Source organism: Pecten maximus, chromosome 16 (assembly GCF_902652985.1).
Source record: "Pecten maximus chromosome 16, xPecMax1.1, whole genome shotgun sequence".
Classification (NCBI taxonomy): domain Eukaryota; kingdom Metazoa; phylum Mollusca; class Bivalvia; order Pectinida; family Pectinidae; genus Pecten; species Pecten maximus.
In genome coordinates, this window is record NC_047030.1 from 11517153 (window position 1) to 11533119 (window position 15967).

At 35.8% G+C, this 15967-nt stretch overlaps 1 protein-coding gene across 1 annotated transcript; it reads left to right on the plus strand.

Annotated features, from left to right (window-relative positions):
- Positions 1 to 383: 383 nt before the first annotated feature.
- On the plus strand, positions 384 to 15967 carry LOC117344551 (putative uncharacterized protein DDB_G0279653). The gene is made up of 16 exons (XM_033907328.1): positions 384 to 615; positions 1187 to 1243; positions 1550 to 1676; positions 3182 to 3271; positions 3889 to 4076; positions 4351 to 4399; positions 5561 to 5651; positions 7133 to 7485; positions 8527 to 8719; positions 9500 to 9895; positions 10138 to 10954; positions 11411 to 11494; positions 12225 to 12346; positions 13017 to 13067; positions 14815 to 14932; positions 15464 to 15967. The coding sequence occupies exons 1-16, from the start codon at positions 555 to 557 to the stop codon at positions 15730 to 15732; spliced, it is 3066 nt and encodes a 1021-aa protein (XP_033763219.1). The 5' UTR covers positions 384 to 554; the 3' UTR covers positions 15733 to 15967.

Genomic DNA, 15967 nt, shown 5'->3' on the forward strand with positions numbered 1-15967 from the left:
ATTATTGTCACTGACCATAGCTAACCTACACTTTGGTGAGTCTGTATATAGGACAACGCAAAAGAACTTACATGCAGCACTAGTGTAAGTCAAAATTTGAAGCGTTAAATTGATGAGCGGCTCAAATTATTTTCTGCGTCAATGCAATGATTTAAGATATTGAAATTATTATAAAATTATATTTGCAAATGAGCTACGAAAAGTTAGTACTAAATCTAGCTTCAGCCTACTGTACTACTGCTTAGCCTTACTGTTGTTTGTGTTAAAAAAGCGCGTTGCGTGCCCATCTCTCAAAAGCGCTGACCAGCGCGCCAAGGACTTCCATCTCTGTCACAGAGACGCTATTGGAATACTCAAACATTTCTATAACAAAGATCAGAAAGCAGACGAACGGTTACCAAAATACTATTTTTGTATGTATGGGTAGAAGGTATCACACGAGAAAATGTCTCTGATTATATACATTTGACACTGGTTGCACGTTGTTTCAAGTGAAGCACAAAATCGGTAAATGACCTCAGACAGTCCTAACGCAAGATAGGAAACCCGGCACAATGGATCACTTTCTACAGCATTCGGATGGTGATGATTTAGACAAGCTTATTAAAAAAATTGGTAAGTTTTTCACTCTATTGTAGCACATCTAGTAATTTTGCGTAGAGTATCTAGCTGTTTGAAAGTTTTCAAGACCAATATTGTTAAGGAATTGAAAAATTAAAGGTTTTACTTGACTCACAATCACTATTCAGGAAACTTTGCCAACCAAGAATGGTTGCTCAAACCAAGATAGGGTAGGTATTGACTTGAACTGTACTGTAGACTACAGACTGTACATTGCATCAATCACTAGTCCCCCATGTCACTCTAGAAGGAAATCTAAGGTGTCTATATATGGAATGATGTGATCACAGAATGATAAAGGGAAACCAAGTCTAATGAGCCAAATGTATGACGGCCCATAGAGCCATGTCTGACGACGACCATCTGACCTGTCAGAAATTGTCCGTCCGTCGTCCAGAGCTACGTTTTCGCAGCTATGTCTTAGCATGCATTGAATCCAAATTATAATTCGATATATTACTTCAGTTATAAAATTCACTTATGTTTGTTACACATATCGTTCCTTTGTGGTTGTTGTACTTTACTTCCATGTCTGTTGATATGTTCATGTCTTTTATTTCACCAGAATTTGAAAATCAAAATTGTGTTCGACTAATACAAAAAGAAAGTCAGCATATAGAAGGTAAGATTAAAGGTTTAAACAGCTATACAGGCTGGTTTCTATATTTCTAAAGTAGATCATAATATAACATATATTGAGATATGTAAATAGATAAAAAGCTGCAAGTTTCAAAAACTTAATTACAGTGTCATGGTTTTACTATTCGACTTGCTTGATTCACAAGTTCTAAGCAGGTTGATTGCTGATTTCAAGTATTGATCCATTTTATTGGTTGTTACTGATTTAATTCAATAGAATTTCCGTTTTGCTTGGTCACTTATCAGGACACTTGACAAGCAATGTGCAGTTATAGATGATTTTTTACAGCACTAGAGAAAGAATTTATGGAAGGAAAGTCCATGATCACAGATCTACAAGAAAAGATATCACAGGTGGAGGATGATACCAAACAGGGTCAACGACAATACACATATAACCGTGACAACTGTGAGAGGTAACGAAACTGAGAAAAAAAAAAAAAATAGATACATAAGATAAAAAAGATGATTGGAAACTCATGAAGCCAGGACTCCAAGCAGTGTATTCTAATACTGCTTACAGGTTGCTTCTTTATCATAATTAGAGGGCTCTAGTAGCATCCAGAAAATTATAGTAGATGAAATACAATAAATGCATGAACTTTAATATTGCATATTAGATTCAATCTTTGTGTTTTTTCTCTCATTTTATTTATAAAACTAGAATAACGTTTTCCTTGATTCCAGGTGGAAATTTTGATATATTTGATTTCTTTTTTTTGTTCATCTTTTTCATCATTTTTGTTTGTATGAAGTTATTGAAGATATCCTACATTTTCAACCAATCTCTTTGAAACTTAACTAGTATGCTTTGGTCATCATGATATGTAGTTGTGATTTCTAAATGGTATTTTAGTTGGATTACACCATTCAGGTTCAGAATTTATCTAAACATTTTTCTAAATCGAGGCCTTGCCCTTAGGAATTTGATTTATTTATTAATTCCTGAGACACATGTCTTGTCAGTATTCCCAGAGTAGAGCCTGATTATCATATAATGAGATATAATAATGATAGATAAATGCTCATTTTGTTTGAAGATGATTGTCCTTATATTCAATTTCAGGTGAAACAATCTAATTAAAATTAGACTTGTAATTTCCACTCCTCTACGATACTCTACCATACACTGCAATACAAGTATTGAAGTGTATTGTTGAGTATTGTAGAGGAGTGAAAATCACAATTTTAATTAGATTGCAGGTGAAATGAACATGTTTTTATTTTCTGATGTCATGATTAATTAATTTTCTGGATAATTTAGAGGTATGTTTTTAGATCACCTGAGACGAAGTCTCAAGTGACCTATTCTAATCACCTTTTGTCCATCATCGTGCGTCTGTAAACAATTTACATTTTCAACTTCTTCTCCAAAACCGCCTAACCAAATTCAATGAAATTTGGCAGAAAGCTTTTATGGTTAAAGGTGAACCAAAATTGTGAATCATATGGTCCCCACCCCCTAGGGGCCTGAGGGGTGGGGCGAAAATAGGGTCAAATTGACTAAAACTTCAAAAATCTTCTTCTCTACTCTCAGATATGGTTGAATCAAACACTCTTCATAGATGGAAGGGTCTTATGGTGCTTTACCAAAATTTTGAATTTCATGACCCTAGGGTCTCATGCTTGCCCCTTGGTGAGGGGATAAACTTTACTATAGTTTATATAGGGAAATCACATTTTTGACTATCATTTGTTTGATTTCTATTGGAATTCATTCTAGCTTTCTTAACATTATCAGCATGGGATGACAGCTTAATGATATGCACATGTTGGCCCTGACTGACCCCTTGGACTGGTGGGTGGGGCCAAAAAGGGCCAATTAGATTAACTGAAATATTTCAAATCTCAGGTGCCCGTTAAGGCCCATGGGCCTCTTGTTATTAATACATTGTAAAATGATCATAGCCATTGTTTCTAGTTTGAAGAAAACCCTGGTTGTGTTGAAAGAACATAATGTAGCTCTAGACAGCCAACTTACAGCTCTGAATGATTCAGCTCAACAGGAGAGGTATAAACAAACACAGCATACCATATTTGTCTGCAAATAAGCCTCTGTCCAGAAACAATCAGTTTTAAAGCAAGCTAAAATTTTAATTCTAAGCTTTATAAATAGGGGAGAGGGCTGATTTGAGGATAAAAATGGTAACCTTTCTGAACACAACTTTGTATGAAATAAGATGAGCAACTCAATGTGAGATTGAAATCAAAATCCAAAAGAAAAAAAGTGTATTCTGAGCAAAAACTCTTTGGTATCAATTTTCACCATATTTTCTGTTCTGAAGTACCTAGCATTGAGTGATAACAGCTGTTTTGTTGAACTATCACCTTAAATATATGTAGTTCAGTGAATTTGATGTTTTCAGTGAATTTATCATTGCAGTAGATTTTGTTGAGTTCAGATAATTTGGGTTCTTAAAATAATTTTTTTTAAGGACACATACCAATATTGACCAAGTTTAATTAAATGTATTCTAACTTCTTTCCTGGTAGGTTAAAACTAGATATTGAATGAGTCAATGAGTAAGATATATATATATAATATATATGTAAATTGACATTTAATACTTACAGGGAAAGTTTCATACTTCAATTTTATATTAAAAATTCTTATTCTCAATCCTGAAGGAATGGACGCACAGAAATTCTGCAGCACTACAAGGCTATTTGGGAAGACTACCAGGGCAAATACAAGATATTTCCACTGGCATTGTCTTTGGAAGAGAAGCAAAATTGTGTTTCTTCCTTGGAAAAACAGCTCCAAGAAATGGAGTCCCAAATAAAACATTTGCATATTCAGATTAATGAAATCAACAGTAAGGATTTAAAATAACTAAAAAAAAAACTAATTCTGCTAGATTCAGTAATTTGTGTTCAAGGAAATCATATCTATCATAGACATAGTTGGCTGTTTTTCCATTCCTATAATTTTTTAATGTGGTGTATTATTACAATTTTTTTCAAAGCATAAAAATGTGTATAAAATATTACATCTATGATTTTAAAATATAGCAAATGATATGCTCTTTAATATTTCAGAAGTAATGAAAAAGGAAATATAATTAGTGATTTGTGCACATTTGTTTACAGAATCAACGGATGATGAACTCAAAGACCTGAACAAGTTCATTGTTAATTTGTATCCTTTATGAATGAAAAACACTGTTTTGGCATGAGCCATGAGTATATTGAAAGAATTTGGAAGTATATGAATCACAATCAATCTCTCCCAGAGTACATTAGGGTCCACTCCTTTAACGTATGGAACCCTGGGAGATATTGGAATCACAATATGAGCTGAGCAGGTTGATACTCAGAATCACGGGCCAACTTTTGTTGGATCAATAAACCGTTGTTGGATCATAAAGCAGTATCTTCAAATAATTATACAGATATGTCTATGTTTGTGGATGAAATCATATTTTTCTCTTTACTGAGTTGATTTTGATTTATCGGGTACTACTTTGTTTATTAGGTTCACCTAGGTGAGGCAGTGTACCATGAACCAAATGTAGGTCACTTTGACCTATATTTTGATCTACATCAATGGGCATGGGTTGACCTAGGTGATGTGATTGTCATGTATCAAAAGTAGGTCACTCTAACCTACATTTCTACCTTAGACCAACAAGGTTTGTCAGGTCTTAGTATATAATTTTATATTTGGTGGGTAACTTGAAACAGTATCTATGTCATCCGTCGCCTGACATTAACTTTTCCTTTTAAACAACTGCTCAATAACTAAGACATACAGGGTCATGAAATTGGGCCTGATGCATGCTGGGATAAAGGGCTACCAAGTTTATTCAAATTAACTACCTTGACCTACTTTTAAGATAATTGGGGTCAAACATATTGAAACAACTAATTCTGAACATCCGAAAGGCTCAGGAATGTTATATTTTATTAAAAACATGCTGAGATAAAGACCTACCAGAATCACTTTTCTTCAAATTAATTGCCTTGTTTGACTTTAAGGTCAAATGGGTCTTATAAAATCTTAACATAACTGTTCCTAGATATCAAAACCAGGTTTATGATATGTTTGTTAAAGTCAAGGTTGATTTCTTTATAAGCTGTAGAATAGATTAGCAATACAAGCCCATTGAGCGTCTTGTTTTAAACACAAGGCACATGTAGACATGTTGAATGTTGACTACAGTTAAACCATGAATGGTATTATTCACTACCAGTAATTGTTTGATTTATGAGGATATACTTTTCTTTAGCTCTATTTCTACCATTTTTTCTGTAATAGCACATCCTGAGCTTGCTTTCCACAGTCCTTAACTTCTTTCAGAGCAGCAGTGAAGTTGTCAACTGAATCAATGTCATGTAAAATCAGACAGACAGTGGAGGCTAGAAGGCAGATACAGGGACAGATCCAACAGGTAATAATATTAGTATACATCATCAATAGGATTGTAGCGGGACTGGATTGGGTCGATCATCGGAGTGTAAAAGTGGAGAGTATAAGGTCGCCTTACTAGCTTAGACTAGCGGGAATTTCCCTTTAGTCTATGGCTAGTGGTAGTTTGGTTTGGTTTGTTTTTGTTTAACGTCCTATTAACAGCCAGGGTCATTTAAGGACGTGCCAGGTTTTGGAGGTGGAGGAAAGCCGGAGTACCCGGAGAAAAACCACCGGCCTACGGTCAGTACCTGACAACTGCCACACGTAGGTTTCGAACTCGCAACCCAGTGGTGGAGGGCTAGTGTTAAAGTGTCGGTACACCTTAACCACTCGGCCACCGCGGCCCCTTGGCTAGTGGTAGAATGTTTGCCTGGAGAGCGAGAGGTCGCTAGTTCGAGCCCCAGCGCGGGCAGGGTATTTTTCATTACTCCTTCCTATTACAGTATTTCTAATTGAATTGATAAATCACATAAGTTGAAAAAATCATTAAATAGAATAATTTTCTTTTCATTATTTAAGACAATAAGTAAAATTACTGAAGTGTAATTGGAAGGAGTATATGAAAAATACCTTGCCTGCGCTGGGCCTTGACCTAGCAACCTTTCGCTCTCAGACTGGAGATCCTAACACTAGACTAAAAAAGAAATTTCTTTCTAGTCTGAGCTAGCAAGGTGACCTGTACTCTCCACTTTCACACTACTCTCCTTCACAACATCTTTGCCCTCGGAGAAAATCACAACCCTAGCAGAAGCGTCTCAATCTCCTATAGCTTTCACTTGGAGTGGTCAGTGGCATCAAATCTGTGATAGGAGCGAGTACTGGAAAATAACCTGCTCATGCTGAGCCTCAAACTAGCAATCTTTCACTTCCTAAGTGGACATCCTACCACTAGGCTAAAGGGAAATTCCTGCTAGCTTGAGCTGGTAAGGTGACCTGTTCGCTGCACATTTACATACATTTAAGACAACTACATGTACCTCAATCTAGCTCACCCTTTTGGAGACTTTATATTCACAAAATAGTGAGGATCTCTTTTGAATGCCATATTTGTTCTCTAATAAGTTCCCTACCCTAGTTCAAAATCTTGGTTGCTAAGGACGATTATGTAAAATTTAAGAAAGAGCGTATTTGAGGACATGGGCTTATTTATGGATAAATATGGTAGTTAGTAAACCTGAAGCAACAATTATAATTTCTAATATCAAATCTGTATATGGTATTTATCCATAAGTAATCCACTGCCCACAAATAAACCCCTTCTTCATTTTTGATGAATCTGCAATTTTGAAATAGAAAGCTTAAAAATGGTTCACAAATAAGTCCTCCCCAAATGTATGGGCTTATTTGAGGATAGATACTGTATCTACATTTAGAATTGGTATACTGTATTCAACCTAATATGCAAACTGCTTATGAAAACACAAGAGGATTGTACCTAATAGAACCTTAAAATATCTTAAGGAAACAGAAGCAAAGAAAGAAAGAGAACAACAAAGGCTGACTGTAGAGAGTGCCAAAGAGAACTTTAGTACTTCCGAGATTTGCATGCCAAATTCATCTCCTGAGGATCATATTCAGCCTAATGTGAGCCAAGAACATGTCAAGCCACTTGCTGCTACAGAATCTGTTCAATCCCATGGGAGCCCAGAGCATGCTGAGCCCAGTTTAAGTCCAGTATCAATTGAGCCTTGTGTGAGTCCTGATCATGTTGAGCCATGTTCAGACCATACTCGACCACACTTGAGCCCAGAGCAGGAACAGCCTTCCATGGATGTTGAGGAAAGTGAAGAAGATGGAAGCTCAGTGTTAATAAGGTATAACCTTCTTGGTTCAGTTGTGAAAGTATTGCATAGATGTTGTATGAAATTGCTTTCATTATGATGTTTAGTTGATAATACTGTAAGAAATCTGATTTGACCTGTAACTAAAATTGATCACTAGCTGTTCTAGTCCTAAAATATATTCAGTTAAAACAAACCTTATTCATTTTACAACAATTAAAGATATTTTGTAATGTTTATAATCTGTTCTAACAGATCTTCTATAAGCATACACACTAAAAATGATTATTGTCCCAGATATGACAAGCATTTTAAAATAGGGTTGGTTTTTTTTTTTCATTTGAAAATATTTTTCATCTTTCTACCTAATTGATCCAAGACCAATCTCAAGGTAATGTCTAATTATCCCCTCGCAACGAAAGTCGGGGAGGGGATATAGCGTTCTGTTCGTACGTAAGTATGTACGTACGTATGTTCACTTTTTGTCAGCGCTCTTGCGACTTCATTTTTGAACGGATTCTGACCAAACTTCATATATGGGTCCAGCATGGAAATACCTCGAACGAGTTTGTGTTTCAGGGTGCCAAGGTCAAGGTCAGCGTTACTATTTATAGAAAATTTTTGTCAGCGCTCTTGCGACTTCATTTTTGAACGGATTCTGACCAAACTTCATATATGGGTCCAGCATGGGAATACTTCGAATGAGTTTGTGTTTCAGGGTGCCAAGGTCAAGGTCAAGGTCACCGTTACTATTTATAGGAAATCTTTGTCAGCACTCTTGCAACTTCATTTCTGAATGGATCCTGACCAAACTTCATATATGGGTCCAGCATGGGAATACCCGAACGGGTTCGTGTTTCAGGGTGCCAAGGTCAAGGTTAAGGTCACCGTTACTATTTATAGAAAATCTTTGTCAGCGTTGTTGCGACTTCATTTTTGAATGGACGTGAGGGGATTTGTATCGTTTGCGATGCCTTGTTCAAATTAAGATGCATATCTCAGAACTAACACTGTAATAAACTATCATATTTATATGCATTTGTAAATATATGGTTAATTCATTACTTTTTCCAGCATGTTTAGTGAGAAACAAGATGACGTAAGCAATGGGCAAGATATGCAGACAAATATGAAGCCATCTCTACAGCCTACAATATGTCACCCTTTAGTTGTCCTTCCACAACATCTGTCATCCTCAAAGTCCCAGACACTTCCAAATCAGGCTCATCAAAGATTAGATCATCTAATACAACGGCAACCACAACCGGTAAAGCTTTATACTTACACCATTGTGGTATTTAAAAAAGTTTTTTTTTAAATATTCAAATTTTCTTTTTAAAGAGTTTTTACCGATTATTAGTTATTTGGGAAGTTATTTTCAGTCCATGGAAATAAAGAAAATAAAGAGAGGCAGTCAGATATACAGGGAGCGAGGAGAAGCAAAGGCCCCTATATATACATGTACCAGGTAACTCTATATATCTCCATAGCCTGACAGTAACTAACCAAACAGTTTACTATAGACATTTTTCATGAAACAAAAAAAAAATCACAAATTGTAGTTTATTTTCAGCCTTGAAATTCCAGATGTTTCACTCACATAATTCTTTGCAAACAAAAAGAAAAGTATGATTGCAACAATGCTCTTTTTTGGATGTTCAAAGTCATATTAATCACATGTATAATCGGCCATATTAACATCTCTAACATACCACTGTGAGCTATGAAAATATGGACTGTCACCACTTGATGTCAACTGTCCAATGGAATGGACAGATTTTATTACAAGGTGAAATGATACCTAATAGAGAATGTAATTCATATCTTCACATTAGTTGTTTTTTATGAATCTATGATTGTTTTTATGAATCTATGATTGAGGGTTCAATTAAAATTTAAGAGAGCAGAAAAGATTTGAATTTAGATAAAGTCTGCCAATTTAAGGTAACTTATTTTGACTCTCTTTATGACTGATATAATGACTTGTTTATAAATAATGTTAACATCTATATGCATGTATATATACATATATGTACTTCAGCTACAGGGTCAACAACTATCCCAACAAGTGCAACAGCGACCCCATCAGGAACAAGTGCAACAGCGACCCCATCAGGAACAACAGCAGGTACAACAACAACCCTGTCAGGAACAACAGCAGGTACAACAACCCTTTCAGATACAAAACCAACCTCAACAGCAGGTACAACAACAACCCCGTCAGGAACAACAGAGGCAGCAGCAACCCTTTCAGATACAAAACCAACCTCAACAGCAGGTACAACAACAAATGTTTCAGGTACAAAAACAGCCCCAACATGAACAACAGCAAGTTCAACAACAGCTACAGCAGATACAACCTCAACAACAACTAGCCCAGTTACAAAAGCAGCAGCATTTTCAACAAATGCAACATCAACAAGTCAAACAGCAATTATCACAGGTAAGTACATATTGTTTTAAATGAAAACCATGAAATTTTTTTTTTATTTTTTTTTTTTTTTTAGAATTTTTGGTTACAAGCTGCTTGTGGAATGATATTTTTTTTTCTCACAATGTGATCCCCATCATAAAAGTATGTATAAAACTGTTTATATATAAATTGTACTGCTTTGTACAGAGAATATACTGGTCATTATCAGCTGTAATCTATTTTTATTTAATCTTTCTTTATTGTTTTGACAGATGGTTCCATCAATTACTTCAGGCCTTAACCAAATATCAACTCCAAAGCAAAAGCCAGAATTGAAGACTTCAAACTACAGTCGAAATGTGGCACCAAAAGCTCCGAGCATCCACCAGATGTCAGCACCCAAAACCCAAAATTTCAATACTGTAACTGCCCCAGCAGCTCTTAGCACTAGTCAAATGTCAGCGCCCAAGATTCCAAGTTTAAAACCAATGTCTTCACCAAGAGCTCCCAGCATCAACGAAGTGTCTGCAGCAAAGATTCCAAATTTGAATCAAATATCTTCACTTAGTGCTCCAAGCATCAAACATATGCCAGCTCCAAGGACTCCAAATTTCAATCAAATTTCCACCAATACTTCAAGCACCAGCCAAATGTCAGCTCCTAGGCCTCCAAATCTAAATCAAATATCTGCACCAAGAGCTTCAAGCATCAACCAAATGTCAGCACCTAGGACTCCGAATCTAAATCAAATATCTGCACCAAAAGCTTCAAGCATCAACCAAATGTCAGCTCCTAGGACTTCGAATCTAAATCAAATATCTGCACCAAGAGCTTCAAGCATCAACCAAATGTCAGCACCTAGGACTCCTAATTTGAATCCAATGTCTGCCCCAAAAGCTTCCAATATCAACCAAATGTCATCCCCACAGACTCCAAACTCGGATAAAATGTTGACACCAAGAACTGCAACCAATTATCAAGCACCAGCTGAACACTTAAGTCAAACATCATTAACACAGAGAGCACCTCCTCAGAGCCAAATGATTTTGACACAAAAGGGTGAAAATGTCTCAACATCCACTTCCTCAGGTAAAGCATTATTTTCCAACTCTCCCACTTTACAATTAGTAGTTGGACTCACAATTTTGACAAAAGACATGAATTATTGAAATTTTATCTATCTGCTGTACCTCCTGGTATACCATACCATACTTTACCTTCTGTGTTATTAACTATGATTCCATCTGGTACATTATACACAAATTATCCCTTTCTCCTGCTAAAATATACAACACCTTTTACCATTGTATTCCAAATTAAAATTTGCCTTTATCTACTCCTTCAAGTTAAGAGTGTTCATTGTCTAAAATAGAGCATTCTTTTTTTCTACTCAATTTCCAGGTAGATTATGCCTCTACTATGAGATAAAATGTTTGTTCCTCCATGCAGCCTCCAGAATCTTGCATCTTTTTTCATTTTAATAGAACAACTCATCACATTTTTGTCTTTATTGGGTAACTAATACATGTATTACATTACTTACAGATGATGCTGTTGTCTATTCTTCTCAGCCACCAGAAACAAACATGGGACAACATTGTCCGCAAACACCACCTTCATTCAAGAAAGGTTTGGGTTTTTTTGTTTTTGTTTTTTCTAAATTTTCAATATGAACAAGTCTACTAAGCTTGTTCGTGTCTGTATGTGTATAGTAAAGAAAAGAAAATCAGCAGTTATGAATGTATACATCAAAATAAGTGAAAATATGAAAATTAAGAAAAGATACATGGAAAGTATATAGTAAACTAAGTTTATTCTGCAGGGGTCTATTTTCATGATTTTAATAGATAAATTGTAAGGGTGGGGGGTATTTCCATAAATATTTCTTTTTCACCTTTTTCATTAATACCGCACACATCACAAAACAATACGTGGCGCAAATTTTCGCAGCCTAATGGGATATGGATATCACATATCTAGCATAAATCCCCCCCCCCCCCCCCCCCCCCCCCATGTTTACCTATTTAGTCTCTATTGCCAATGTCTCAAAGGTTTTGTTATAATTTTTTTTCAATTAATGAATTTGAATTTCCTGGCTCCTGTTATGTTATAAATTGAATTTAATAGTTATCAAGTTGTATTTAAGGAATAATCGTTTTGCCTGGGGGGAATATAATATAAACCGTACATTATCCAGTGTAATTGAAATTTGGTGTTTATTACAACACCATATGGACAGAGATACAAGAAACATCCCGTTCGGATTGTAAATTATCCATTCCAGATGTAGCACCATATCATAGCTCCTTTCCTGGATGTTGACACTTGTGAATTAATCTTGTACATGATCCTTTTGTAGGTAATGATGGAATGGACATTAGTCCCTTTGATTTTGAGAAACATCAGCAAAAACTCAAGCTTCTTTCCAAGTCTCCTGGACCTATGTCTTACTCTTCACGCTCAATGTTCTCAGAAAAACAGGTACATATCATATTGTAATTAAGATTTCATAACCAGAGAGATTTTGACACAGAATTTCATAAATGTTGAAATGATTTTAATATGTATCACTCAAACTTATATGTGGCAGGTGGAACATGGGGAAAGTGAATGAGCCTCTGCCTGATATTAGCTCAAAGAAAATTATTGAAGTTAAAAATCCACAGACAGACATTTTGGCATTAAGGGAATGAAATTTATTAACTTGCCTGTATTTAATAGCTTACTAAACAGAGACCATGGTGGAACTAGATATACCAGACTTTTCTTTTTTTCTCAATCTTTTACAATCCTTGAATCTGCATTTTGTGTGTATACTACAGACTACAGTAACGGGAAAATGAGTAGTGTGCCTCCACCGTCGATCAAATCTGCAACCCTCGGCCTGCTAGTCCGCCACTCTACCAATCAAAATAAAGGGAAATCCCTATAATGTGAAGCTAGAATGTGACCTTATATCACTATAAATTATGTACACTATTTACAATCAAAACCTACCACGCTAATCTACCATACATCTCAATCTAAAACATGATACTCTGAAAACCTATTCATTCTGAACAGAAATGAATTTAAGTCTGTCTGATGGTGTTTTCAATCTTAACAGATTACAGCTTATTGATGATATTTAATTTCTCCATTATGTTAACAGAATGATACACAGGACAGCATTGGCAGTTTCCTCAACCCTTTCATAGGAGAGGTAAGAAAAATCAAATAAATATTTGATAATATAAAATAGTTTTTAATGATTTTTTCTCAATTAGAATTTTTGTAATGGAACCTGAAACATGGAATTTCTTCAATGTTTAAGAATAAAAATTACAGATGTAATCTCTTAAAAATAATATCTCACTCCTGCTGCAATACCACAAATTTACCACAAATTTTGAACTAGTAAACGACTGACTCTGGTTAATAAGTTTTTCACTAGGAGTTGAAATTTGAACAAGTACATGTGTATATATATAACAGCTAGGAGAGGAAAGATTGTATGAGGCCAGATGGAAATTGCTCCTATCTTGGGTATTCTATACATCTACTGAGTTTTTTTTGTCACTAAACATTTTCTTTTTGACAAGACTTTAGACTCTTTATCTGTAAAATAAACATACCAGATAGGTTCTTGTATTCCTCTAGACAAAAAAGTGTTCTTCATGGGCACCATTGTAGATGGAGAGGGAAAATGTTATGGTTTTAGATAGAGGGGTCAACAAACTGAACAACTGGTACCCAGCTACCAATATCTATAATAGGAATAAATAATAGAAAATAAACTCTTCCTGTGTTGGTGCTTGGACTAGCGACCTTTTGCTCTCTGAGAGGAAGTCCCACCACTAAGCTAAAGGGAAGTTCCTGCTATCCTGAGTTAGTAAGGTAACTGGTCTCTCTTCGTTTACACTACTCCTTTCTTCACAAAGTCTTCGCTACCAAAGACAACTGCAACTCGGGTTCTTTGGGTCTAAGGAAGCCTCTCAATCTCCTATATATTATACTTTGAGTTTGTTTTTTTGTTTGTTTTTTGTTTAACGTCCTATTAACAGCCATGGTCATTTAAGGACGTGCCAGGTTTTGGAGGTGGAGGAAAGCCGGAGTACCCGGAGAAAAACCACCGGCCTACGGTCAGTACCTGGCAACTGCCCCATGTAGGTTTCGAACTCGCAACCCAGTGGTGGAGGGCTAGTGATAAAGTGTCGGGACACCTTAACCACTTGGCCACCGCGGCCCCTCTTTGAGTGGTCAACAGATTCAATGGAGTAATTAAAAATACACTACCCACTCTGAGACTCTAACTGGTGACCTTCCATCTCCTACCACTTGTTAGCCTAAGCCTACAATAAGATGACCTGTGCTCTCCAGTTTTATATATTTACTCATCCAGTTCCTCTAAAGCATCTAGTCAACAGTTTTTCCAAGTTGTCATCACAGCAAGTAATCATACAATTCACTGAACTTAAGATTTAACTTCAGCTGATATACAGTTGTACTGGCAAAGGTTTGGATAGTTACGGTTTTGGCATGTTGTCAACTTAGCAACAGAATTACATAACTCATTGAACTTAGATTTAACTTGCAACTTTAAAGCTAATAGATGGTTGTAGACTAATGAACACTTGGTTCGCTTAACTGTCGATAACGCACAGCTATGGCAACATGAGGGGAAGGCCTTTAATCTGCCTCTTGGTGAGCCTATAAAGTCCTGCCGTTCCAGTGCTCTTTGGAATGATGCTAAAATGTCAGTGTGGCAAGGACTGAAATCTGCCTCGGTATAGTGGTCTTTTGAAAGCAAGGTAACACAGCAAACACTGATGTAAAATAGCTGTAACTTTCTGAAATGGAGTACAATGGCAAAATGCCCAATCTTAAGAAAATCACATATAGGTTTAACTGTCAGCTTAAATTAAGAATGAATGTAAAAAGCTGAAGGATTTAGACATTTTCTTTTTCAGGCTTCAAACTTCTTTGTAGAGGGAAATACTGGTGGTTTTGAGACTGGACAGCCTATGACTTTGTTTGGGAGTGACAAGTCAAATAATCTGTTTGGCATTGGGGGAACAGATTCTACAGGTAATGTTAACCGTTAACACCCATTCTGCCAAAGTTACAATATACATCAACACAATACCATCACAGCAACCCACAACATGAGCATATCACAAGTTTAAATTCAACATCAATCACAACAAAACAATACCCTATACCGAAATAATGAACAACACCATAACAAATATTACACCAAAACAAATATTACACCAAAACAACAGATAAAACGGTTACAATACCTTGAAACACAAAGCATTACGAAAACATAAGACCAACACAAGATATCAATGCAATAAATGAAATATGTTCCTTCACAAACACTCACAACACAAGCATGGAAAGGTCATATGTTATGTACAATGGGTCTGTATATCTAACATTTTAAGGTCCCACTGGAGTTAAAGGTTGAATTAAATTTAACTACCAAGGCTATTTATGCATGCCAGTACATTTATAATGCTTTTTGGATAGTTTAATCCATTATTTTTTATTTTTCTAAATTATAATCATTTTTATGATAAAGAATAACATATATTATGAACTCCTTGCTTCCAGAAAAACACTCATCTCGTGGCGGCGAAAGCCTCATGTCACTGTTTGGGGGTGGTGACCAGACTTCTCCGAATCTAGAGGGTCAGGAACAAGAGACAAGCTTCTCCTTCAACTTTGGCACAGACAAGGGTGGGGATACCCTTATGTCACTATTCGGGGGAGGTGTAGACAACTCAAGTCAAAACAACAACACAAAAGAATCAAGTTTCTCCATGAATTTTGGAGGAGGATCTAACACCTCAGACAGTCCGCGAAGTTTCAGTCTGTTCTGATAGGAATCGCCCTGTTTTGAATATATTGTGAATACAATTCCTAACTGTGAATAGTTTTACTGTATTGTATTGGTATTTGGAACTGAAGAAAGCATTAATTTGACTGAAAATGACATAAATTCATTAAATTTTTTATGTTGTTATACTGGCGATTTATTTAAATTATTTGTTAACTATTTGAATTTTACCATTTATATTGATGTTGGATTGATGAAATAAACAAATTGAATTGTTA